The sequence below is a fragment of the Hyperolius riggenbachi genome, chromosome 5, assembly GCF_040937935.1.
Source record: "Hyperolius riggenbachi isolate aHypRig1 chromosome 5, aHypRig1.pri, whole genome shotgun sequence".
Taxonomy (NCBI): domain Eukaryota; kingdom Metazoa; phylum Chordata; class Amphibia; order Anura; family Hyperoliidae; genus Hyperolius; species Hyperolius riggenbachi.
Window position 1 is genome coordinate 374,841,441 of NC_090650.1, and position 25,673 is coordinate 374,867,113.

The 25,673-nt window shown below is 44.4% G+C and overlaps 1 protein-coding gene across 2 annotated transcripts in view; it reads left to right on the top strand.

Annotated features, from left to right (window-relative positions):
- Positions 1–25,673, top strand: part of LOC137517814 (V-type proton ATPase subunit d 2) — a 56,864-nt gene that overhangs the window by 27,314 nt on the left and 3,877 nt on the right. For both annotated transcript variants that reach the window (XM_068234868.1, XM_068234867.1), the window contains 6 exons: positions 2,931–3,102; positions 7,239–7,417; positions 9,925–10,004; positions 11,044–11,121; positions 19,288–19,464; positions 23,839–23,916. In XM_068234868.1, coding sequence (XP_068090969.1) covers positions 2,931–3,102; positions 7,239–7,417; positions 9,925–10,004; positions 11,044–11,121; positions 19,288–19,464; positions 23,839–23,916 — 764 coding nt within the window. The remainder of the gene's footprint in view (positions 1–2,930; positions 3,103–7,238; positions 7,418–9,924; positions 10,005–11,043; positions 11,122–19,287; positions 19,465–23,838; positions 23,917–25,673) is intronic.

Genomic DNA, 25,673 nt, shown 5'->3' on the forward strand with positions numbered 1-25,673 from the left:
ATTATATATATATATATATATATATACTATATACTTACAGCATACTCTTTGACTCTTTCAGTTAGCCATTAACTTTTATCATTCTAGTTCAAAACTTCCTGGCTTCTCCTGTTTTACTGTAACCCCACTATTGGTTGTTTCCCCACATGACTTGAAACTTATTTTGTCCGTTTTACCGCATCACAAAACTGGCAATGAACGGAGCTTATTTTATAAATAGGATCTGTTCACACTTGTCAGTCTGCAGCAGATCTGTGGGTTCTACTGCGGTAAGCGGACCGCACGTTGAGCCAGACCACAGAGGTCCATCAGAGTGGACACTACACCGTCCCCTCCCACTAGCGATACATGGCCCAGCTGCAGATAGGAAGCCGGCCGTTGCTGACATTAGGAGTTGAGGTTATGGGAATGTTATCTGCGTTCAGGGCTGGAACCCACTAGAGCGATTTTCTGAGCGTTTAGGGAGCGTGAGAAATCGCTAGCGATTTCTCTAAACGCTCTGCCAATGTAAATGGATGGTGCAAATTCCACAGACGCGATTGCGATTAGCAAAATCGCAAACGCAGGACATGCAGCATTTTGTTAGCATTTGCGCTTGTATGCAAAGTATATAATCACTGGCGTAATCGCTCATCAAAACTTGCACGGAGCAATTTTGCTAGCGTTTTAAAGTTAATGTATACTGTAACAAAATTAAAAATAATTGAAAGGACCAATCAGACTTTAAAACGCTATTCGCTACACAACCGCTGGCAAATTGTTTACACTTTCTTAAATCGCTCCCTAAAACGCTCATGAAAGCACTTACAAATCGGTCATACAAAACGCTAGCAATTGTGATTAGCGATAGCATTTTGTAGTGGGTTCCAGGCCTCATAGTTACTACAGGCAGGGAAGCGGAACATGGAAAGATAAGTAGTTCCTTTTCGACTCATATTACATTTGAGCAAACAGGACAGGAGGACATGAATGAGGAACCAGCAGACAGAGTTAGGATTTCAGATAAAATACCAGTGAGATTGGAAGTCTCAAGTCAGACATGGATTTGGGTATCAACAGAATACAGGTGATACTGAGACCAGAATAAACGTATTACTTGTTCCAGACTGTGCGTGTCGATGAGAAGAGAAAGGGTCAAACTACAGCCAAAGGTGGGCTGATACAGTGGCAAATGTCATTTTTCCATTCACAGATGATGATACCATGTTTCTGCAATAAAAACCTACCACTTCATTGCAACAATTCACCCTAGGAAATGAACAGTTTGACTGAGAAAGAGTTTTTGCTCTGCTATCGAATGATCTTTCTTGAAGTCAAAGCCAGTCTGAAGCAGAAGCAGAGAGGCACCAGCATTGGGTGTAGCTGTGAGAGACAAGGCTGAGGCCAGAGAGGCACCAGCATTGGCTTTAGCTGTGAGAGGCCAGGCTGAAGCAGAGGCAAGAGAGGCACCAGCATTGGGTGTAGCCATGAGAGGCAAGGCTGAGGCCAGAGAGGCACCAGCATTGGGTGTAGCTGTGAGAGGCCAGGCTGAAGCAGAGGCCAGAGAGGCACCAGCATTGGGTGTAGCTGTGAGAGGCCAGGCTGAAGCAGAGGCAAGAGAGGCACCAGCATTGGGTGTAGCCGTGAGAGGCCAGGCTGAGGCAGAGGCAAGAGAGGCACCAGCATTGGGTGTAGCTGTGAGAGGCCAGGCTGAAGCAGAGGCCAGAGAGGTACCAGCATTGGGTGTAGCTGTGAGAGGCCAGGCTGAAGCAGAGGCAAGAGAGGCACCAGCATTGGGTGTAGCCGTGAGAGGCCAGGCTGAGGCAGAGGCCAGAGAGGTACCAGCATTGGGTGTATAGCTGTGAGAGGCCAGGCTGAGGCAGAGGCCAGAGAGGCACCAGCATTGGATGTAGCTGTGAAAGGCCAGGCTGAGGCAGAGAGGCACCAGCATTGGGTGTAGCCATGAGAGGTCAGGCTGAGGCAGAGGCCAGAGAGGCACCAGTATTGGGTGTAGCCGTGAGAGGCCAGGCTAAGGCAGAGGCCAGAGAGGCACCAGCATTGGGTGTAGCTGTTAGAGGCCAGGCTGAGGCAGAGGTTAGGAAGCACCAGTATTGGGTGTAGCCATGAGAGGTCAGGCTGAGGCAGAGGCCAGAGAGGCACTAGCGTTGGGTGTAGCCATGAGAGGCCAGGCTGATCAGAGGCCAGAGAGGCAACAGCATTTGGTGTTGCCGTGAGAGGCCAGGCTGAGGAAGAGGCCAGAGATGCGCCAGCATTGGGTGTAGCTGTGAGAGGCCAGGTTGAGGCAAAGGCCAGAGAGGCACCAGCATTGGGTGTAGCTGTTAGAGGCCAGGCTGAGGCAGAGGCTAGAGAGGCACCAGTATTGGGTGTAGCCATGAGAGGCCAGGCTGAAGCAGAGGCCAGAGAGGCACCAGCATTGGGTGTAGCTGTGAGAGGCCAGGCTGAGGCAGAGGCCAGAGAGGCACCAGCATTGGGTGTAGCCATGAGAGGTCAGGCTGAGGAAGAGGCCAGAGAGGCACCAGCATTGGGTGTAGCCATGAGAGGTCAGGCTGAGGAAGAGGCCAGAGAGGCACCAGCATTGGGTGTAGCTGTGAGAGGCCAGGCTGAGGCAGAGGCTAGAGAGGCACCAGTATTGGGTGTAGCCATGAGAGGCCAGGCTGAAGCAGAGGCCAGAGAGGCACCAGCATTGGGTGTAGCTGTGAGAGGCCAGGCTGAAGCAGAGGCCAGAGAGGCACAGCATTGGGTGTAGCTGTGAGAGGCCAGGCTGAGGCAGAGGCCAGAGAGGCACCAGCATTGGGTGTAGCCGTGAGAGGCCAGGCTGATTACCTTTTCGACAGCACTTTACAGTCAGTCACTTTACAGCCTTTGAGTCAGATGATTGTAATACCAGCTGTAATGTATTGTTCACTCTAACAATCTCCTTTTTTTTTTAGACCTGAAATTACATTTGCAGTCCACAGACTATGGAAATTTCTTGTCCAATGAGACAGGCCAGCTGACGGTCTCCCTCATAGACGGGAAGCTGAAGGAGAAGCTTATGGTGGAGTTTCACTACTTCAGGAATCATTCCTTTGAGCCGCTGGCAACGTTTCTGAACTTTATCACGTAAGGAGCAGTATATGATAACCCCTAGGCCTGAAGGAGTTAAGTATCGGACACCTTCTAGAAGCGTGGAGGTGGAGGTCTGGAGGAGAGCATTTTTATTTTTTCTGTCCTTCAAAGGACCAAAAAACTGTAAAATTTAAAATGCATACATACAAGATGTGCATTCTTCCCAGAGTAAAATGCACTTTAAATGACTTTCTTCCTGTGTTGCTGTCACTTACAGCAGGCAGTAATAGTCTGACAGACTTTGGACCAGTCCAAAGCCATAGAATCTTCAATGAGGAGACGTACAAGTCTTAAGGTGGCCACACACGATACAATAAAATGATCCGATTTTACGGCAATTCGATAAAAACGATTGTATCTCCCGAAAAAAAATCAAAAGCTTTTTTTTCATTCGACTGAAAAATCCGATCGGATTTCCCGTTTTTTTTCGATTTTTTATCTATCCGGAATGCCAGATATTTTTCTTCAATTTCTCTAAAGATTGTATGGTGTGTGTTAGATTGTCAATTTATTAATATACACACCCTAGCAATTTTCTCAGAATTTCCAATCATTTTTATCATAATTGGGGAAAAATGTAACATAGGTGTGTGGTACATTGGTGATATTTTTGAAATGCTACAATCAGTCAGAAAAATGTATTGCAATTCTTAAATTGAACAGATATTGAAAAAATTGTATGGTATGTGACCACCTGGCTCAACACACACCATACAATATTGGTTGTTCAATCTTATCACTTTCATGTAGTATAAGAGCTTTTACAATCAATCATTTGAAGTATTTTCAATCTGTTGGCCCTTATACTACATAGATTTGGTAAATCTGTACAACCAAGATTGTATGGTGTGTGTTGAGCACACGTGAGAGAAAAGTCTTTGGAAAACAAGGAATCTATCTGTTGCATTAGTTTGGCAGGAAGGTTTGAACAACAGATCATTATAGGGGGAATACATTTAAACTATCAAGCTCATGCAAAAGACCCAAGAAATGCTTTGGAATTCATTTACTTACTTCTTTGTCCTTGCGCTGCGCACACAAAACTTAACCACTTCCCGCAAAATTGATGCTTTAAAGTGAACCAGAGACGAAGCACCCTCATGTATTTTACCATAGAAATCAGTGGGAACATTAGAGAAAACACCTACCCTGCCCTCTGTTTCATCCTCACTGCTAAAAGTGTCTGTTATCTAGCTGAGATAAGAATCCCGGACTGTGCATTGAGTCTGGCTTTGCTATAATGACTCAGCTATAATGATTTCTGAGCAAAGCCAGCAGGGGGCAGGCTTGGACTTGAAAAGACACAAAAGAACACAGTCTAAGCTATAATCTTTCTGTAGCAAAGCCAGCCGACTGCTTAGTCGGGATTCTTATCTTAGAGGTGATAACAGGCAAATTAAACAGAGAACAATGTAACAAAGAGCAGATTAGGTGTTTACTGTCATGTTCCCACTGATTTATAAGGTAAAATACATGAGGGTGCTTCATCTCTGGTTCTCTTTAAAATGTTTTACTATTGTACTTTTTAGAGTAAATAAGATGTTAAGATGTTTCATAAACGTACATTTTGCAGTAGCTAAGATCCAGTTACATGGGTGGCACGCACACCCATTTTGTATTGTCTATGGGTGGGGGGGGAAGTAGTTAAAGTGAATGGGAACCGCATTTAAAAAAATGAGACAGATACTTGCCCAAGGAGAGGGAAGGCTCTGGGTCCTATAGAGCCTTCCGGCTCCTCTCTTGGTCCCCTCGTTCCAGTGCTGGCTCGCCCGGAAGCAGTATTTGACTAAATTAGTCAAATACTGCTTTACCCGGCCGAAGGAGGCTTCAGAAGTCTTCAGGGAGCCCGAGTGCTCCTGAAGAAGGGCGGCCCTGTACTGCACCTGCGCAAGCACGCTCTCTTGCACGCTCACGCCTGTGCAGTATGGAGCCGCACGTCTACGGGAGGACACGGCTCCCGAAGACTTCCAAATACCCTTTCAGCGGGGATTTGAAACGGGGGGAGCCAGCACAGAATAGAGAGCACCGAGAGAGGAGACGGAAGGCTCTATACCAGTGTTTCTCAACATTTTATTGGTGTGTACCCCTTTTAAAACCCTGTACTCACCGAGTACCCCCTAGCATAGTAAACATTATCACAAGTACCCCTTACAAAATATATATTTAATCATAGTACAGGATAATTGGTTCTAAACAATTTCCAAGCATTTACTATTGCTTTTAATTAGCTAAAATACTAACTTGGTGTTGTTTAAATAAGATTTATCTTTTTCTAAAACTGTAAATTTGATATTCTTGGTTAAGTATATCAAGCCCGAGTACCCCCTGGAACCATCAGAAGTACCCCCTGGGGTACGCGTACCACACGTTGAGAACCTAGGCTCTATACGACCCAGAGCCTTCCCTCTCCTTAGGTAAGTATTTGCTTCATTTTTTAAAAAATGTGGTTCCCATTCACTTTAAGAAACATCGGACTATCTCATATGAAGCTTGTGGAAAAGACGACTGTTGGCAGAAAACATCCACTGGGATGTATTTGAGAGACTGAAAGACAAGTATCTTCTGTTGCCATGTTTTACAAACTATTTTATGACAATTATCTGGAAATCGATCATTTTTTTGTTTTTTTATCTCACCTGTGTACACTGCTTAAAACCTGGCAGATTTGTTACTACCTACTTGGTTCGAGTCCGCATGTGTCCGGGGGTCCGGGGGCCGCAAAGAGACCGCACGGGTCTCTTCGGTGGCCACAAGTTGCCACCAGTTGCGGATCCGGAATGTATCAGTTCCTGCTACAATAAAGTAGCCGGAACTAGATACATTGCAGTGCCAGAAAGGCACCGCAAGCATGGGGGATAGTGGCGTGTAGTCCGGGCCCCCCAAGTGGCATAGGACCGGTGCTGGAAGCATCCGGTCCTATTGCCAGTGTGATGAGAAACATCCATTTCTCATTGCACAGCATGGGCCGCATGTTCGGGTCAGGATCCGGCCCGGGTCCGCAGCCGCACCGGGACGGACTGAAAAATGGAGCATGTTGGAAAAAAAAGCCGGATCGTCCCAGAGCTGCGTTCCCGGATCGGATCCGGATCCGGACGGCGCACGAGTGTGAATGGATACATTGATTAACAATGTATCCATTCACCATCCGCTGTGTACGGATCGTTCCGGGTCCGAGGAAGCCGGACCTGGAACGCTAATGTAAACCGGGCCTAATGCTGGGAATACATGGTTCGTTTTTGAGGTGATTAGATGGTTAGATAGATCATTTCCAACGTCCGATCTCCCGTTTGACCGTTTTGCGGCTCGATTCCTGATAGAAGTGAATGGAAAAAGATAAGAAAAACGAGCGGAGGAAGATAAGAGAATCGAGCAGCAAAATCGATCGAGTGGAGAATCGAGCGGAAAAAACGAACCGTGTATGCCCACCTTTAAAGTGATAGCAACATAGGAAAAATGTAATTTACAGTGCATTTTACTCTGGGAACATTTCTACAATTTATATGTATGTATTTTCAATTTTACCATCTTTTGCGTTAGTTCTCCTTTAAAGGGCAATGTCATTATAAATAATTTGTGTGATCACTGATATTTAAATCTGACCTAAACTCAGAACTTCCTCTCTGCTGTAAAAGATAAGCAGCAGCACAATAACATTTAAAGAAAAACATTTATTTGTTACAGCTGATACTAATCCTGCAATACATGTGCAGTGTGTCTACTTCCTGCTTTTGTGGAAGCAGACATAGGGTTAACATCCTGTGTTTACAAATTAGCTGCTCTGCCAAGACTGCTGAGATTCCTGAGCTGACACAGCTAAGAAATCAAATTACACTTAGTCACGGATGAAGGGGAATTAGACAGGCTAAACTCTCTAAATATATAGAGGGTTAATTTGTCTATGTTTTCCTTCTGTCTTGTGCAAGAGTTCAGGTCCACGTTAAGATATATGAATGGCTTAGTACAGTCCTGTAGCCGTTTATGTGTTGAGAAAAAAAGTGTACTGAGTGTATGCTGCATGGAGATACCATTATCACATAATAACACGCATAACATGACAGAATACATAACATCACATAATAGCACATAGCAGAATAACATTACTATCTAGTAATCTTTCCTTTTTATCCCAGGTACAGCTACATGATTGATAATATGATCCTGCTGATAACAGGCACATTACACCAAAGGCCAATCTCCGAGCTGGTGCCCAAGTGCCATCCTCTGGGCAGCTTTGAGCAAATGGAAGCTGTGAATATTGCTCAGACGCCAGCAGACCTCTACAATGCCATCATAGTGGACACCCCTCTTGGTAAGAAAGTGTCTTTTTACGTCTTCATTAGCAGATGGTTATTGCCAATAGTAGTCGCTTGTGATCCACTGATGTAAAAATCAAAACCTTCTTATTTTATCAAAAGATGAGTAAAAAAAAAAAACTATAAAACATAGTTTATTTATCTGTTTGGTTGCCCTGCAGAAAAACCCTATTGTAGCTGATAGCCATTTCCCCCTTTAGGCCCCACATTCGTGCTGCGGGAAACGCTGGTGCGATCGCACTTTTATAGGGACCCCCAATGTTCACACCCTTTCCTTTGCCTATCTCTGGTGACCTCACAGCCTGGGGGCCCAACTTGCAAGAGTCATAAAACAAGTGTGGCCATCAGGGCCGGATGTACCATAAGGCACTGTAGGCACATGCCTACTGGCGCCTTCTCATGGGAAGGCAGCTCATTCCTCTCCCTCCTATGCAGATGCCTAAGCAGAGTGAGTGAGAGTTTATTCACATGGCTCTCGGCATTCCACTGATGAGTTCTCCCTTCAGTCAGGGGCACCTCTAGCTACATAATACTGAGGGTACCTCTGACTACCTAATGTTAAGGGACACCTGTAGCTACCTATGACAGGCAAGGGAAGTGAGGGAGGCGTTACAGCTGGGTCAGCCAGCACACTTGTGATGCAGTTTGGTGGGGGTTTGTAGGTTCATGGAGGGCAAAGTCTAAGGTACCCGGACATCTATGCCTATAGGCTCATGTGATGTAAATCCAGGGCGAGGTGGCCATCATAACCTTCACACCCATAACGAGTGTGGCCACTAAAACACCCGATCTGTAGGATGGACCCTTTATTGGAGGGAGTTTAAGTAGCAGTTGGGGCCACCATACGCCCCTGGATCTATCTTTCCCCTCTGTTGAAATGCTGTTTTACAGGATGTGCAATGTAACATCCCAGTGTGCAACTAGCCTAACGCTAAGTACACACACTCATGAGTAGTGTTGCCCTGCAGGCACCAGGAATCAATCCCTCATGCAACAATTAGGAGTTGATGCTGTGGCTGGCCTCCAGGCTAACGACAAGTCCTGTCACTAAAGAGGGAGGGCTAGAATTATGGTGAGCAGGAGTGGTAAGGAGGGAGAACAATACAGTTGGGCATCATTTGGCTAAGATGGTCCGGCATGCCAGATCTCTTGCCTATGCATCGAGGAGAGTCAGGAGCCACTGTACACACAAGATTCTCTGCAAAGGTGGTCTTTGGTGGCTGCCTGGGCCTAGTTTAATTTAATGTGTGTATGAAGCTAGACCAGTGAAGGTGAGATAAACAGTTTCATTGAAAAGGAATATAGCACAGAGGCAGTGGCGTAGCTAAGGAGCTGTGGGCCCCGATGCAAGTCTTACAATGGGGCCCCTCAAGCACTCTATACATAACAATTGATACGGCGCACCAAAACCTGCCAATGGTAACTACAGCGTCAGAGGAGCAAGAAGGGGATGGGAAACAGCTTGTTAATGATTACCACTATTCAAAGCTATCTATAGAAGTGATTATTATGAGCACAGGACCAATAGAGAGCTAATACTGTAGTTGAGGGAGGGCCCTTCGGGGCCCCTCTGGCCCAAGGGCCCCGATGCGGTCGCTACCGCTGCACCCCCTATTGCTACGCCCCTGCACAGAGGACACCCTTATTCTGGTGATTGCAGAATGTCAAAGTCTCCTGAATTCACCCACACCGTCACTCTGCCAGAACGGAGGGGCTGAAGAGGACCGGGAGGCGAGGGAAGCCATAGTGCTTATGGGACTGGAGGAGGCCCCAGGCAAATATAAATTAGTGATAGCGTACCATCTTTGGTACACTTTAAGGCCTGTTGCACACCTAATATTAGCGGTGCAACATATGCACAGAGGGAGATATTAGGTGCAGATTCAGTTAACCTCTTGGTCAAGGGTAAAGCTCAATCCTGGTTAGGAGAGCTGTTGCCGGTGCAGTGCCAATCCTTCAGGTAGGTACATCACTCCTACCACCACACTGTGAATAATGGTAAATTAGGAGGCACTCCACTGGCTTGAACTTGCATTCAGTTTATTGCGTGTCATGCACACTACATGTTATGGGCTCCGCCCTTCATCAAGAGATACTAGTTGCTTGGCAGTGGGAAACAGCCGTTATTTTCCACAATGCAACAAGGTTCCCACAATGTGATGTCAGGACCTAGGTCCCGACATCACACTGTGGAAGGGGTTTTACCACAATATCAGCCATAAAGACTCCCCTAATGATCTATTAGAGAAAAGGTAAAGATTTCTTGTGGGAAAAGAGGTATCAGATGATGAAGTTCAATCCTTGGTTACAGTTCCCCTTTAAGTATATCCAGTCTATTTACCCTTACATCACATAGATGAGGTAAGACAGAACTAGGTAGAATTAAGATATGATTCAAGGTCAGTTTCTAGTTTTTATGATTCTGATGTGGAGAAAGGGAATACTGCAGTAGTGGTCACTTTTACAGACATTACATTTTATTATTTGTATCTTTTCATCACAGCTGATTTTTTCCAAGACTGCTTGTCTGAAAATGACATGGATGAGATGAACATCGAGATTATGCGGAACAAGCTGTACAAGGCAAGTGCTGCAGCTCCTGCCACACATACACAGTAACACGTACGTTTTAAGTCACTAGCTAGTTCTGAATTGAATTGTATACAGAATACCTCCCAACATTTTGTGGGAGAGGTATGAAAAGAGGGACTGTCCCTCTGAAAGAGGCACAGGTGGGAGCCATGTATACAGTGTACATAAAAATGGCTTTACAGCAAGTTGTTAAGATTACCATTGATCTTGACTAACATGCCTGGATTTACATCACAGAAGCCTATAGGCACAGATATCCTGGCACCCTAGACTTTGTCTTCCATGAACCTACAAACCCACGCTGAAGCGCATGGAAAGAGTTGGCTGGCCCAGCGGTCACTTCCTCCTTACATCCCTTGCCCATCATAGCTACAGGTGTCCCTTAGGCCCATTTTACACTTAATCAGTTGGTATGCGTTAGTGTGCGTTAGTACGCGTTTTTTTCCATAGCAGTGCATTGGGAAGAAGATTTCAGTTAAAACGCGTTAAGTGTGAAAGGTGTCATTGCTACTGAGAGCAACTGATTAAGTGTAAAAGGACCCTTAGCATTAGGTAGCCAGAAGTACCCTCAGTATTAAGTAGCTAGAGGTTCCCCAGACTATAGGGAGATCTGGTCATTGGAATGCCGAGGGCTGGGTGAGCAACCTCTTATTTATGCTCTGCTCAGGAAACTGAATAGGAAAGAAGGGAGGCCCTAGGGGAGTGAGCCGCCTTTCCATCATCAGGCACCTGTAGGCACGTGCCTACAGTGCCTTATGGTGAAACCGATGATTTTGATTGGCCCAGTTACAAGCTGCATACAATTTTCAGTAAATCTGCAAAGCTAGATTTACTGCAAATTGTATGCAGCTTGTAACTGGTCCAATCAAGATTACATGGCATCTCATTGACCATTGCTACAGAGAATAAATATCTCAGTATATCTGGGGTTTCATATCACTTGAGATGTAAATATTCTTATAAAAATGAATCAATCCTAAATGAGTAATATAAAAAAATAATCACATAAACCTTGTTTGTATATTTTCAGTCCTATCTAGAGGCCTTCCACAAATTTTGCAAAAATCTCGGTGGGACAACTGAAGAAATCATGTGTCCAATTCTGGAGGTAAGTGTGTTTTATAAATAAGTGACGTCAGGACTGTATGTGCTGTAAGGCAGCTGTAAGGCAGCACCAGGAGCTACAGTCACATGACAACCAAGCAAAGAGACCGAAGCCACAGAAACACATTGAAAGATCGTTGAAAAAAAAAGTGTGCTTATTTTATTTACTGGAAAACAAGTAAGAAGTCAAACATTTCCTGGGGAGGCCAGGCACCATAGATATGGCACCATAAGCTCCCCCCCCCCCCCCCATATTTCCCAACTTTTTGAGATGAGAAAGAGGGACACTTAAGCCACGCCCCTGCCACACCCCCGATCACGCCCCGGTTACACCCTTAGTCATGCATGCCATAGAGATTTCTTAAGAATTTTTTTTTTTATAATTCAAACCACAGTGGTCCTTTCTATCCTGGTTCATTTTCCTTTATAAACATACATATATCCAGGCACATCGCCTCTAGTTAGGACATTAAATAAATTATTATTAGGGAAAGGGAGGTGCTGAAGGGGGTGTGGCTAGAAAACAGCAAAAATCTATTAACCCTTCGCACACTCACATGCAAATGTTCAAGCAATTGCATTCACAGATTCACTCATCCAGGCACAACTGTTATCCCTACAGCTAAATTAAAAGCCAGGGTTTTAGTTCACAGAAGAATGCATTCTTATGCTTAGTCACCTATACTGCGCAGAAGTACCCAGGTAAACATAGGTGTCCTAACTCTGGCCCTGTAACATGCATAGTGCAGACATGCAAACACATTCATTGCATCAAACCTATCAATGGATTAGGAGCACACATCCTAACTTCCTCTCCTGGGAAAGACAGTGCATCTTACCAATCGCACAAGGGAGCTAATGTTATGTGTCCATGTGCACCATGCGCATACACCAGCATAAGCTGTCTGCATGCTGACAAACATACAGGGGAAGGGGGGAGTGCACCGAATTGGACCCTAGCCACAGGGGTCAATGATAAGAATAAACATACATATATCCAGGCACATCGCCTCTAGTTAGGACATTAAATAAATTATTATTAGGGAAAGGGAGGTGCTGAAGGGGGTGTGGCTAGAAAACAGCAAAAATCTATTAACCCTTCGCACACTCACATGCAAATGTTCAAACAATTGCATTCACAGATTCACTCATCCAGGCACAACTGTTATCCCTACAGCTAAATTAAAAGCCAGGGTTTTAGTTCACAGAAGAATGCATTCTTATGCTTAATCACCTATACTGCGCAGAACTACCCAGGTAAACATAGGTGTCCTAACTCTGGCCCTGTAACATGCATAGTGCAGACATGCAAACACATTCATTGCATCAAACCTATCAATGGATTAGGAGCACACATCCTAACTTCCTCTCCTGGGAAAGACAGTGCATCTTACCAATCGCACAAGGGAGCTAATGTTATGTGTCCATGTGCACCATGCGCATACACCAGCATAAGCTGTCTGCATGCTGACAAACATACAGGGGAAGGGGGGAGTGCACCGAATTGGACCCTAGCCACAGGGGTCAATGATAAGAATAAACATACATATATCCAGGCACATCGCCTCTAGTTAGGACATTAAATAAATTATTATTAGGGAAAGGGAGGTGCTGAAGGGGGTGTGGCTAGAAAACAGCAAAAATCTATTAACCCTTCGCACACTCACATGCAAATGTTCAAACAATTGCATTCACAGATTCACTCATCCAGGCACAACTGTTATCCCTACAGCTAAATTAAAAGCCAGGGTTCCCCTGTATGTTTGTCAGCATGCAGACAGCTTATGCTGGTGTATGCGCATGGTGCACATGGACACATAACATTAGCTCCCTTGTGCGATTGGTAAGATGCACTGTCTTTCCCAGGAGAGGAAGTTAGGATGTGTGCTCCTAATCCATTGATAGGTTTGATGCAATGAATGTGTTTGCATGTCTGCACTATGCATGTTACAGGGCCAGAGTTAGGACACCTATGTTTACCTGGGTACTTCTGCGCAGTATAGGTGATTAAGCATAAGAATGCATTCTTCTGTGAACTAAAACCCTGGCTTTTAATTTAGCTGTAGGGATAACAGTTGTGCCTGGATGAGTGAATCTGTGAATGCAATTGTTTGAACATTTGCATGTGAGTGTGCGAAGGGTTAATAGATTTTTGCTGTTTTCTAGCCACACCCCCTTCAGCACCTCCCTTTCCCTAATAATAATTTATTTAATGTCCTAACTAGAGGCGATGTGCCTGGATATATGTATGTTTATTCTTATCATTGACCCCTGTGGCTAGGGTCCAATTCGGTGCACTCCCCCCTTCCCCTGTATGTTTGTCAGCATGCAGACAGCTTATGCTGGTGTATGCGCATGGTGCACATGGACACATAACATTAGCTCCCTTGTGCGATTGGTAAGATGCACTGTCTTTCCCAGGAGAGGAAGTTAGGATGTGTGCTCCTAATCCATTGATAGGTTTGATGCAATGAATGTGTTTGCATGTCTGCACTATGCATGTTACAGGGCCAGAGTTAGGACACCTATGTTTACCTGGGTAGTTCTGCGCAGTATAGGTGATTAAGCATAAGAATGCATTCTTCTGTGAACTAAAACCCTGGCTTTTAATTTAGCTGTAGGGATAACAGTTGTGCCTGGATGAGTGAATCTGTGAATGCAATTGTTTGAACATTTGCATGTGAGTGTGCGAAGGGTTAATAGATTTTTGCCATTTTCCTTTATATTGACATGTTTAAATTAGTAATATATCAATTTAAAGGATGGGAATAAAGTTTAGAGTCAACCAAACACATTTTTTAGTAGAGAAATATACAGATTTACCTAGAAAGAGGGACAAAGAAGGAAGAAAGAGGGACAGAGGGACTGGGCTCCCATGGAGGGACTGTCCCTCCAAAAGAGGGACAATTGGGAGCTATGCCATACTGTTACTGCCAACATCTCCTGCAGGTGGGGAAAGAGCACATTATTACATTTGGGGGGAGGGGTATTTCTGCACCCTTTTCCAAAATGTCCCAGGAATATCATTTTAAAAGCCATTTGAGTTGGTATTGGTCAAATATACAGGTATGTCTACTGTACCAAAAAAAAAAAAAACTGCTAAAAATACACATAAAATGATTCTCACCCCAAATAAATGTAATAAGAGATGAATATTTCCAACAAAGGTATTTTTCATAAATGTGTATATAATTTATACATTACATAAACCAAATGACCAGTTGGTTTATTTAAGGTATATATTTTATAAAATATATCTTTGGTAATTTTAAACTTTTATATTTAAAATATTAGAATAGTAAACTTTTTTTCAAAGGTCCACGCCAGCAAATACAGTAGGCAGTTAGAATCTGACAGAACCAACAGGTTTTGGTCTTGTCCATCTCCTCATGGGGGATTCTTGGGCCTTTCTTTATTTTCAACAGCATTTTCTAAGTGGCAGTTCTAACTGCCTAAATAGTAAGATACCAGCCAGCCTCCCTACTCACTTGTGCACTATTTTCATGGCCGGATTTCTGGCAAGGCCACATAGGCCATGGCCTAGGGCACCAGATAAACAAGGGGCGGCCTGCAGACAGTGGGCATTATTTGCAAGTGTCCAAACAAATGAAAAGGGTCAGGATAACTGCACTATTAGTACCAGCTGGCATCTGCCTGTGCTGTGCTACAGGCAGCTGCAGTCCAGTAACCAAACATTTGTGAACAGTGTGTGACTAGTAAAAAGCCAGACTTTGTCCAATGACATAGCAGCAGCTGCAGGCAGTTACAGAAGGCTGGGTCTCACGCACTTGGTGTGGGGGATTAAAGGACCAGGGGCAGCACCAGCAAATAGTACAGAATACAGAAGGCAGCCTCTCACAGTACCCATTTCTTAATTATTGATTGGCCAGTGCTGTTACCCTGGAGACAGCAGTGGGTACAGGACTCACTTTTACATGTTGCTGACCCCACCCAATGTCTAATTGTGAGCCACTTTTGACTATGTGTGTGTGGTGGACAGCTCCCACCACGCCCATCACCTGTAGATTGCTTGATTGACCAGTTCCCCCGTGTGACGTGATTGATTCACTTCACGTTGCCAAGAAAACCTCGGCACTAGCCGCAATAGTGGACACCAGCGGCCCAAAAATTATTGGGTGGGTGTGTGTGTGGGGCGGCTGGTAATAGTCGGCCTTGGGCGGTAAGAAGTACAAATCCGGCCCTGACTATTTTGGCAACTGCCGTTCTGGAAATGCTTTTAAAAAAGCAAAGAAAATCTTGAGAATCCCCCATGAGGAGATGTATCGGTTGTTTTCAGATTTTAACCGTCTACTTTATTTGCCGGAGTGGTCCTTTAAATGTTTTTGGGTATGCATAGTTGTATGTGTATTTGCAAATATATGATGTATTTGCACTTGCAGGAATGTCATCCTGGACATCTCTGTCAGTAGACATTCTGTTTGCTTGGTAAATTCACAGTCAAGTATTTTTTGTCAATTGGGAATTTAGTCATTCAAGCTCTACAAATAGCTGACTGGGAACAAGCCTGCAGATTGACTATCCTGACTTCATTTGCTGCATGCTTGTTCCAAATGTATCAAGCTATGGAAAGCAAAAATCAGCACAACAACTCATCAGCTGGCATTTTTATAGGGGATAGCAATGCAGTCTCCCTTCAGTTATCCTTGAAGTGACTCCTTGTCATATGGCAGTTGTCAAGTTCCTTCTTTTGCCAACCACAAGTAACACATTTCCTTGTTGGTTTTATATAGATCAGAGAGAGGGATTTCTTCAGATTTGCATGCATGAACCAGCGTATTGTACCAATGCTGTGACAATGTCCCTCTCATCCCCATTCAGCATATAGATTTTCCAGAATACAGGACTGTACCAACACGCCGAGAGGGGTGTCTCAGGCAATGTCATCTAAACCAATCACCCTTGCCAGCAAACACACACAGATATATCTGCCACCATGTCTTGTTTCTTTTTATAGCGGATCTGAACTCAGAACCTCCTCTCTGCTCTAAAAATAAGCAGCAGCATAATAACTTTTAAAGAAAAGCATTTCTTTGTTACAGCTGATACAAAGCCTGCAATAAATCTGCAGCGTGTCTACTTCCTACTTCTATGGAAGCAGACATAAGGTTAACATCTTGCGTTTTACAAATTAGCTGCTCTGCCAAGGCTGCCAGCTGACACAGCTAAGAGATCAAATTACAGTTGTGATTACTCACAGATGAGGGGGAATTAAACAACAGGCTAACTTTCTAAATACATACAGGGTGCATTTCTCTCTGTTTGCCTTCTGTCCTGTGCAAGAGTTCAGGCCCACTTTAAACGGAAACAGGACCCACACACAGTATAAGAATACCTCTCTGACGATTTAGCTAAGCAAAGTATGAGAAAAGTACTGCCATGCTCTTGGCAGACTATGGCCCAGTGCACACCAAAACCGCTAGCAGATCCGCAATATGCTAGCGGTTTTGGGAGCTGATTTCAGAGCGATTCTAGGTATGTTTAGAGAGGTTTTCTAAACATACTTAGCGGTTTTGCGTGCGTTTTTGTGTAGCAGATTACACATATTGTTACAGTAAAAGCTGTTACTGAACAGCTACTGTAACAAAAATGCCTGGCAAACCGCTCTGAACTAGCGTTTTTCAGAGCGGTTTGCGTTTTTCCTATACTTTACATTGAGGACGAAACGCTTCCGAAAACCGCAAACGCGCAGCAGGAGGCGCGTTTGTGGCTTGGCAAAAACCGCAAACCGCCGGTGTGCACCATCCCATTGCAATACATTAGACAAGCGTTTTTATAGGCGGATGCGGCCGGCGGATCGCTCCAAAAACCGCTCGGTGTGCACTGGGCCTGACTTGAGTTGCAAACGAAGATTTCTACGGCAATGGTTCAGAGGCTGGAGTTCAGTTTTTCTGTCCACTCTCAGAGAAGAGAGTAACTACTACAGTATAGCCGAGCACCTCAGCCAATAACACAATATTCAGCATCCCTTCCTACTTGTTCCAGCTCTTAGGCCTAGTGCACACCAGAGCGGTTCTGCTGCGGTTTGCGATCCGCTTGCGGGTGCGGATCCGCTTGGGTAATGTATTTCAATGGGCTGGTGCACACTAGAGCGGAAGGCGTTTTGCAGAAACGCATACTCCCGGGCTGCTGCAGATTTTGGATTGCGGATGCATTTCTGCCTCAATGTTAAGTATAGGAAAAACGCAAACCGCTCTGAAAAACGGCACTTCAGAGCAGTTTGCCAGGCGTTTTTTGTTACAGTAGCTGTTCAGTAACAGCTTTACTGTAACAATACATGAAATCTACTACACCAAAAACTCTTCCCAAAACCGCAAAATGCTAGCTGAAACGCTACAGAAAAAGAAGAAAAAGCGTTTCAAAATCTGCTAGCATTTTGCGGATCTGCTAGCGTTTTTTGGTGTGCACCAGGCCATAGAGGTGATTTCAGCTTATAAAGGTGATGTCTCCATCTTGTGGTATAAGAGGTAACTGCAGTCTCATATAGTACCAATAAAGATACGATGAGCAGAAATTTCCAGAGTGGCTCTTAGCTCACACTCAGCATTGGAGGGCAGCTGGCCCACAATTTTGAGATTCTGCACGATTTGTGCTTGTGATTCCCGTTTAATCACAATCAAAGTGCAATCACCCCCGAAAAGCTACATGCAGTGCGTTTGCCATTAATCGAAATCGCAACCTCTGCAAGGTGAATGTATCCATTGGGATACATTAGCAGCAGCGCTTTGCTGATCGCCGGCAATCAGCAAAGGGCTGAAGAATCGCCAAGTGTGAACCAGCCCTTACCCTGAAACACCCTTGGGTTGGGATGGTCAGTGAGATGCAAATAATTTTGAGGTTGATGCAGAATCACGCAAATGTTGCGTGTAAATTTATGTAGCTTGAAAATGGACTAATCGAATTTTAGCTCAGCAGGATGTGATCGGTTCATTTTCAATCTGCATCAATTTACATACAACATTTGCATAATACTGCATTAATTTGAAATGATTTGCATCTCATTGACCATTCCTAGCCCTAGGTGATATATCCAAATAGAGGAAAGACTATATTATATATTTATATAGTGCTGAGAAGCTCTGCACCAATTTACAGAGTAAATATTCATGTGTATTGGTGGGACAGGTGAGATTGGAATTCCTCCTTGCCTTGATTTCACTGGAGGGGGAAACTCTATGTACAAACAGTAGTAAGAGCCTAAAGCTACGTACACACATGCGACAACGATCGTTCGTTGTCAACGACGAACGAACTTTTAATTGATGAAAGAACGACCTAAGTAAAGTTAGTTTTAAAAGGTGTGTAACGATCTGATCATTAGAAGGAACGTTACATCAGGTAAAAGTAACTATTGCGCCTGCGCATAAAAATGAAAAGTTTCATGGAGAAATAGTGAAATGCGCATGTCAAGCCTAGTACGAACGATCGTTTCCAACGATGTACTACTTTTGCAAACGATCGTCGTTGGGAAAAATCCGTCAAGCTAGATCATTAGTTTTGAACGATCTAGCTCGTCCGTCGTTAGACTTAATGGTCGTTGGCTGCTTTTTTTCAAACGATCGTCGTTTGAAAGGATTGGGGAACAATCGTTTCAAACTACTATAGTCGCATGTGTGTACGCACCTTTAGGGCCCATTCACACTAGCTAGCGCTATCGTTTTGCGCGGGTGATCGTACTGCGATTAGCACTGTAAAAGCACTGTACACTCTCACGATTCCCGGATGATTTTTAAGCACTGTATCGTGACCGCTCCAGAATCACTGGAAAATGTTACATGGACCACATTTTGCGATTGCCACTAATCGCCCGCGATTGGCAGCAGTCGTGGCAGTGAGATCACTGCCATATACTTAGAATTGCGCTACTGCTTTAGAAAGCGCTAGCGCTTCGGCAATTAGCAGGAATTGCCCCAGTGAGAATGGGCTCTAAAAAAATCCTCTAGCATCTGCGTCCCTGCACCAGTCTCAGCATGGGTGATGGTTTTTGGGCAGCAGACAGACCCACTAGAGTTGATTCAGCAAAGTCCTCTGGCAGATCTGCTTGGACATTAACAGATTCTATGCTTGGACACTTCTGTACTGTGATTGCCATAAAGTGGGCATGGTAGAGTTGGTTTGTTAATAATGACGTCTCACTGTTTTCCTGTTCTAGTTTGAGGCAGATAGACGGGCATTCATCATCACTATTAATTCATTCGGCACTGAGCTGAACAAGGAGGACAGAGAGACCTTGTACCCGACATGTGGACGGCTCTATCCTGAGGGACTGCGGCTGCTTGCCAGCGCCGACGACTATGAGCAAGTGAAGAGCATAGCAGAATATTATGCTGTAAGTCCATACATCACCACTAAGGCCTATCATGCAGATACAAGTAAATAACACAGTAAAGTAATAAACACAGAAACACTCCAGGGCTACTATATATTTTATATAGTACATTTCCACGCAATAGAGCCAACTTTAAAGGATACCCGAGGTGACATGTGACATAATGAGATAGACATGTGGCTATAAAGGGAAGCAGGAAATTTGGGCGCATGAGGCAGGTGGACAAAAAGGGCGCCGCCATTCACTCCCATAATAAATATCGTTTAAATCGGCGCCCAACAGGAAAAAAGGGCGCCGGAGAAAAATAACGTTTTGAAAGCGGCGCCCGGAGACTTTTAATGTTTTATAACTGTTTCTCATGATTACACATTATTTAATGATTTATAATTTTTAAAACATTATTTTTAAACGAAAAACAGTACAATATTTTTTAAAACATTACTTTTAAACGAAAAACCGTACAATTTTTTTTTTTCATTTTTAAACGAAAAACCGCACCATATTTTTTTAAAACTTTATTAATGCTTATCACAGGGGGGGTCTTAGGTTTAGGCACCAACAGGGGGGTCTTAGGTTTAGGCACCAACAGGGGGGTCTTAGGGTTAGGAACCAACAGGGGGGTCTTAGGGTTAGGCACCAACAGGGGGGTCTTAGGGTTAGGCACCAACAGGGGGGTCTTAGGGTTAGGCACCAACAGGGGGGTCTTAGGGTTAGGCACCAACAGGGGGGTCTTAGGGTTAGGCACCACCAGGGGGGTCTTAGGGTTAGGCACCAACAGGGGGGTCTAGGGGTTAGGGATAGGTACAGGGAGGTTTCTGTGTGAGAGTAGGGTTAGGTATAGCTTTAGTAAAATTCTTATTAATGTTTTATAAAACGTTATAATAAATTTCAATTTTTAAACAGGGAAGATTAACGTTTTTAAAATTGCTGATTTTATACACATTATTTAATGATTTATAACTTTATAAAACATTATTTTTAAACGAAATATAACACAATTTTTTTTAAACGTTATTCATGATTATCTTTTAAAACCCTGCGCCCTTTTTTCCCGGCGCCCTTTTTTAACGTACGCCTATAAAGTGCCTAGCACACAAATAACTATGCTGTGTTCCTTTTTTCTCTGCCTGAAAGAGTTAAATATCAGGTATGTAAGTGGCCGACTCAGTCCTGAGTCCAGACAGGAAATGGCTACAGCGTGACCCTCACTGATGAGAAATTCCAACTATGAAAAACTTTCCTAGCAGAAAATAGCTTCTGAGAGCAGGAAAGAGTTAAACGGGGGTCAATAGTTCATAGATTTTAGCTCTGGCATACTTTAAAGAAGGTGTCATTGAGCAAAAACAATAAAAAAGTAGATCTAAATACAAAATAAATCTGTGGAATATCTTAAAAAGTCATTTTTAGGAGAAGGAGGATAGATACAATTGTTTATTTCATTAGCTTATTTTCACCTCAGGTGTCCTTTAAGGTACCTCAGCAGAGTGGCAGCTTCACCACAGTTTTCCCTATTTGAGAAACTGTTGCAGTGACATTGCAAAAATAAGTACTACAACAATCTATGGAATCATTAGGTACACAGGGCGGCTCAGGGAGGGGGGCTTGCCAGTGTTATAGCATCCCCTAACTGCCCAACAGCACCTCCATTGAGTATAGGGCAGCCAGCACATGGAAGACAGAGGAGAATGCCACCCCGGTGAGAGAGTCACTCAACCCTCCACTCGCCTCCAGCGTTGAAGCTTTCTCTTCCCCTGCGTCCTCAGCCATCATTTTGCGGTTTCTGTCCACTGTGTGGGAATTAAACCACTGCTATGTTCGTGTACATTTGGCCTTGCCAGTCACCCGCCATTACCATGCCCACATTCCAGTGCATGGACACACCCATTTTTCCCGTAGGTAAATGGAGGCGGTTACCCCACCAGCACCTGCATAGCACCCTCAATATAAAAATCCTGGAGCCGCCCCTGCAGTTATAGCACTTACGAGCAATTTTACGAACATTTTTTTCCCCCCTGTAACTGAATTTAAGAGAAGGTTGCACTTTCAGAATCAGAATCGCATTTATTTCGCCAAGCACGACTGGGTCGTGCCCGGAATTGGGCTTGGCACATAAATACAGGGCATATGCATAGAAACATAAGAGACAACAGAGCATAGAACATAGTAGACAAGACTTCATCTCAAAAACATACATAATACTTTTCCAAATACATCTGCCATGTGGTTTGCAGGCAGGAAGTCAACATGGGGGGCCTATAGGGGCAGAGCATGTGCGGAGGTTAGTGAAATTACAGTTGAGGGGAAGAAGCTGTTTTTGTGTCTCGTGGTCTTTGTGGAGATGGACCGGTACCTCCGCCCCAAGGGGAGCTGATTGAAAAACTGGTGGCCAGGGTGGGAGGGATCCTTGGCGATCTTCAGAGCTCTGGAGCGTAGTCTGGCATTATAGAGGGAGTCTAGGGCAGGGAGTGTGTCCCCGATGATCCTTTCCGCTGACCTGATGACCTTCTGTAGTTTGAGGTGGAGCCAGCATACCAGACAGTGATGGAAGAACAGAGGACGGATTCGATGGTTGCGGTATAGAAGTTCGCCAGGAGTTTCCGTGACATGCTGAACTTCTTCAGTTGGCGTAGGAAGTAAAGCCTCTGCTGGGCTTTCCTCTGGGTGGAGACAGTGTTTGCCTTCCACTTCAGGGTGTTGGAGATGGTGGTGCCGAGGAGGCGGACTCAGGGCACTTTCTCCACCTCTGTTCCACCAATGTGCAGTGGAGGTGGGGTGGAGGCATGTTTCCTAAAGTACATGTGCCCCCAAAAAAACCTAGAGAGAAACCTCTCAATTGTCCCGAGTGCTTCCCATCTCCTCCTAGACCCCATCGTTGGCGCACATTGAACATATCCGACAAGAGCATGCCGGATATATTCTTGTGGCCACGCTCTCCACTGCAGTATGGCCACCCTTGTGCACAAAGAGGAGTGCAATCGCAAACTCATTCAGTCCTACTGTACAAGTTTACAAGTTTTCATATAAAGTGTACCTCACCTCAGGAAAAGTTGTACAAACAAAGAGTTACACTCACAAAGACAATTCCACAGATAACTTTTGTTTGTGCATCTCATGCAATTTTGAGGATTTAATTAATTCTTCATTGACTTATATAGTGAAAGAGAGCTGTGAATTGACAAAGCTGATGCATAAAGCCCATGTCAGCTTTTTTTTAAAGGAGTACTGTAGGGGGGTAGGAGGAAGAAGAATTGAACTTACTAGGGGCTTTTAATGGTCCCCTGCAGATGTCCTGTGCCCGCGCAGTCACTCACCGATGTTCTGGTCCCACCTCTGGTTCACTTCTGGAATTTCCGACTTTAAAGACGGAAAATCACTGCGCATGTGCAACTGCACCCTTAGGGCCCTTTTCCACCAGCGCGTTTGAGCTGGCTGAATCGCAAAGACGCAAACCGCTAGCGATTTTACAATCGCTACGGTTTGCTTTTTAACATAGGAATCGCGGTAGGTCATTTCCACTACCGCGATTCGTTTTTTACGGGAACGCGAACGTGCGGCGGAGCGATATTTGCAGCGATTTTGCTATGCAGTGCATAGCACAACAAAATTTAACATAGGAATCGCGGTAGGTCATTTCCACTACCGCGATTCGTTTTTTACGGGAACGCGAACGTGCGGCGGAGCGATATTTGCAGCGATTTTGCTATGCAGTGCATAGCATAACAAAATCGCGCCCGCAAACGTCGGGGAATCGCCGGTAATTGCGATTCAGCAATCGCTAGCATTCAGCGTGAACGCTAGCGACTGCTAGTGGAAAAGGGCCCTTAGTCCCGCTGACATCACCAGGAGTGTATTGCGCAGGCCCAGTACGGTCTGCCCCTGTGCAGTACGCTCCTGGTGACGTCAGCGGGAGTGAGGACACGGCCACGCAGGAGCAGTGGTTTTCTGACTTTAAAGTTGGAAATTCCAGAAGTGAACCGGCGGTGGGACCGGAGCATCGGTGAGTTTCGCGTAAGCACAGGACATCTGCAGGGGACCATTAGAAGCCCTGGGTAAGTTCAACTCTTTTTTCCCCCTGTACAACTGTAGAGGTTTGGGGGCCACCAGAAATGGCTCAGTGGGCCGCATCTGGCCCCCGGACTGGACATGCCAGTAACTGTACATATCCATATGTATCTTTATATCTCCAGAATTGTGCCTAGCTGTGTGAGTACTGTTAAAATGTTACTGTCTGATCCCATGGTTGTAGCTCTACCACTGAACCCAAGTGTGGTTGTAGTATGTGAATTGCTCTGACAGCAGTCAGCAATACGTGTGATATAATTAGTGAACAATATGCAATTGTGATGCAGACATAACAGTGCTGTTCTCTTGCAGGAATACAGAGCATTGTTTGAAGGGGTTGGAAGTGGAGCTGGAGAGAAGACATTAGAAGACAAGTTCTTTGAGCATGAAGTAAGAAATACCACACACTGCAAATATTAAATAAAAAGTCCAATCAGAAGTATGGCATAAGAAAAGGAGATGTAATATTGTGTAACCGTCTTCCTTCTGCCAGTGCTAATGATGGCAGCAGTGTAGGTATGTCTGTCCCAAGCCACTTACAGCCACTGACTCCAGTATAGACAGACATTGTGCTGCAGCTTTTACTTTCAGACATGTCTCCATTCACTGTGCTGCAGAATTCAGAATGATCTCTACACAATAGCCAGCAGCTGTAAGCAGCATAAAATGCAAAGGGCAAGTGCCAGCATGCGGACTGACAGCACCAATACACACAGTTCTCCCCCTCACCTTGTATTGTTTCTGCCCAGAGTTTTGTCTTTTATCTATATAATGTACTATAACTTTATAGAACACCCGCTTTTTGCAATAAGCAGGATTTATTCTGGTTTGACCATAAGTCACAAAGTCATACCATAACAAATAGCATGCCTTATCATAGTTAACACGCCTTATCAGAGTAGCATAGCGAGCGCTACGAACTTATGCCTGCTAATTAGCAATGACGAGAGCTCCACTTATCCTCCTCTGATCCCCTGCGGGTCCAATCATTTTAAAGGACATTATCCCCGCTCTTCAATTGGCCCAATAGGCTGCCTGTCACTTCACAGGTAGCCTATTGGGCCAAAGTGCAGGGATAATGTCCTTTAAAATGATTGGACCCGCAGGAGCTCAGGGCAGGACGAGTGGAGCTCTAGTCATTGCCAATTAGCAGGCAAAAGTTTGTAGCGCTTGCAATGCTACTCTGACAAGGCGTGTTAACACTGATAAGGCGTGTTAACTATGATAAGGCGTGTTAACTCCGATAAGGCATGTTAACTATAAGATATGTTAATTCTGATAAGGCACACTATTTGTTATAGTGAATCAACCTAAAAATGTAAGGTCACTGTGCAGCATATAAAGCACAGGTATCCAACGCAAGAGCTGTGGGCCTAATCCAGCTCACCTTGTCATTTTATGTGGCTTGTGAGAGCTAATAATGTGCATGATTGTACTGAGTAAAGGAGGAAGTGGAGAGCCTAACCTGTGCTGTATGCATACTAACAGTAAACTGGAAGTTACAACATAGAATAGAGGCACCTACACAATACTCCTTATGCTTGTAAGTCATTTTTTTATTGACCTGAAGAAGCTGGCCATGACTCGCAAAACGTGTTGTCAATTTTTTAGATAAATATTTTTTCCAGTTGAACTGGTGTCTGTGCCACACAGACTCTGTGGCTTCTGGAGAGGTAAGCAATTACCTTTCGATTACACATTATGTTTAAAGTTTTAACACCCATATAATTTGCAAACCTTTACCCCACTCTTCTTACAACATAGTAGGATGCCCTGGCACTTGTACCAGCAGGGTCTGGCATTTCCATAGAGATGAGATGTTATCCTATGTGTGTGTTCTCAATGGAGCAATGTGATTTTATAAAAGTCCCCCATAGCATTGAATTAGCAAGAGCCTTTAAAATCGGCTATGGTCCGTGTATGTACAGTGGTGTGAAAAACTATTTGCCCCCTTCCTGATTTCTTATTCTTTTGCATGTTTGTCACTCTTAAATGTTTCTGCTCGTCAAAAAACGTTAACTATTAGTCAAAGATAACATAATTGAACACAAAATGCAGTTTTAAATGATGTTTTTATTATTTAGTGAGAAAAAAACCTCAAAACCTACATGGCCCTGTGTGAAAAAGAAATTGCCCCCTGAACCTAA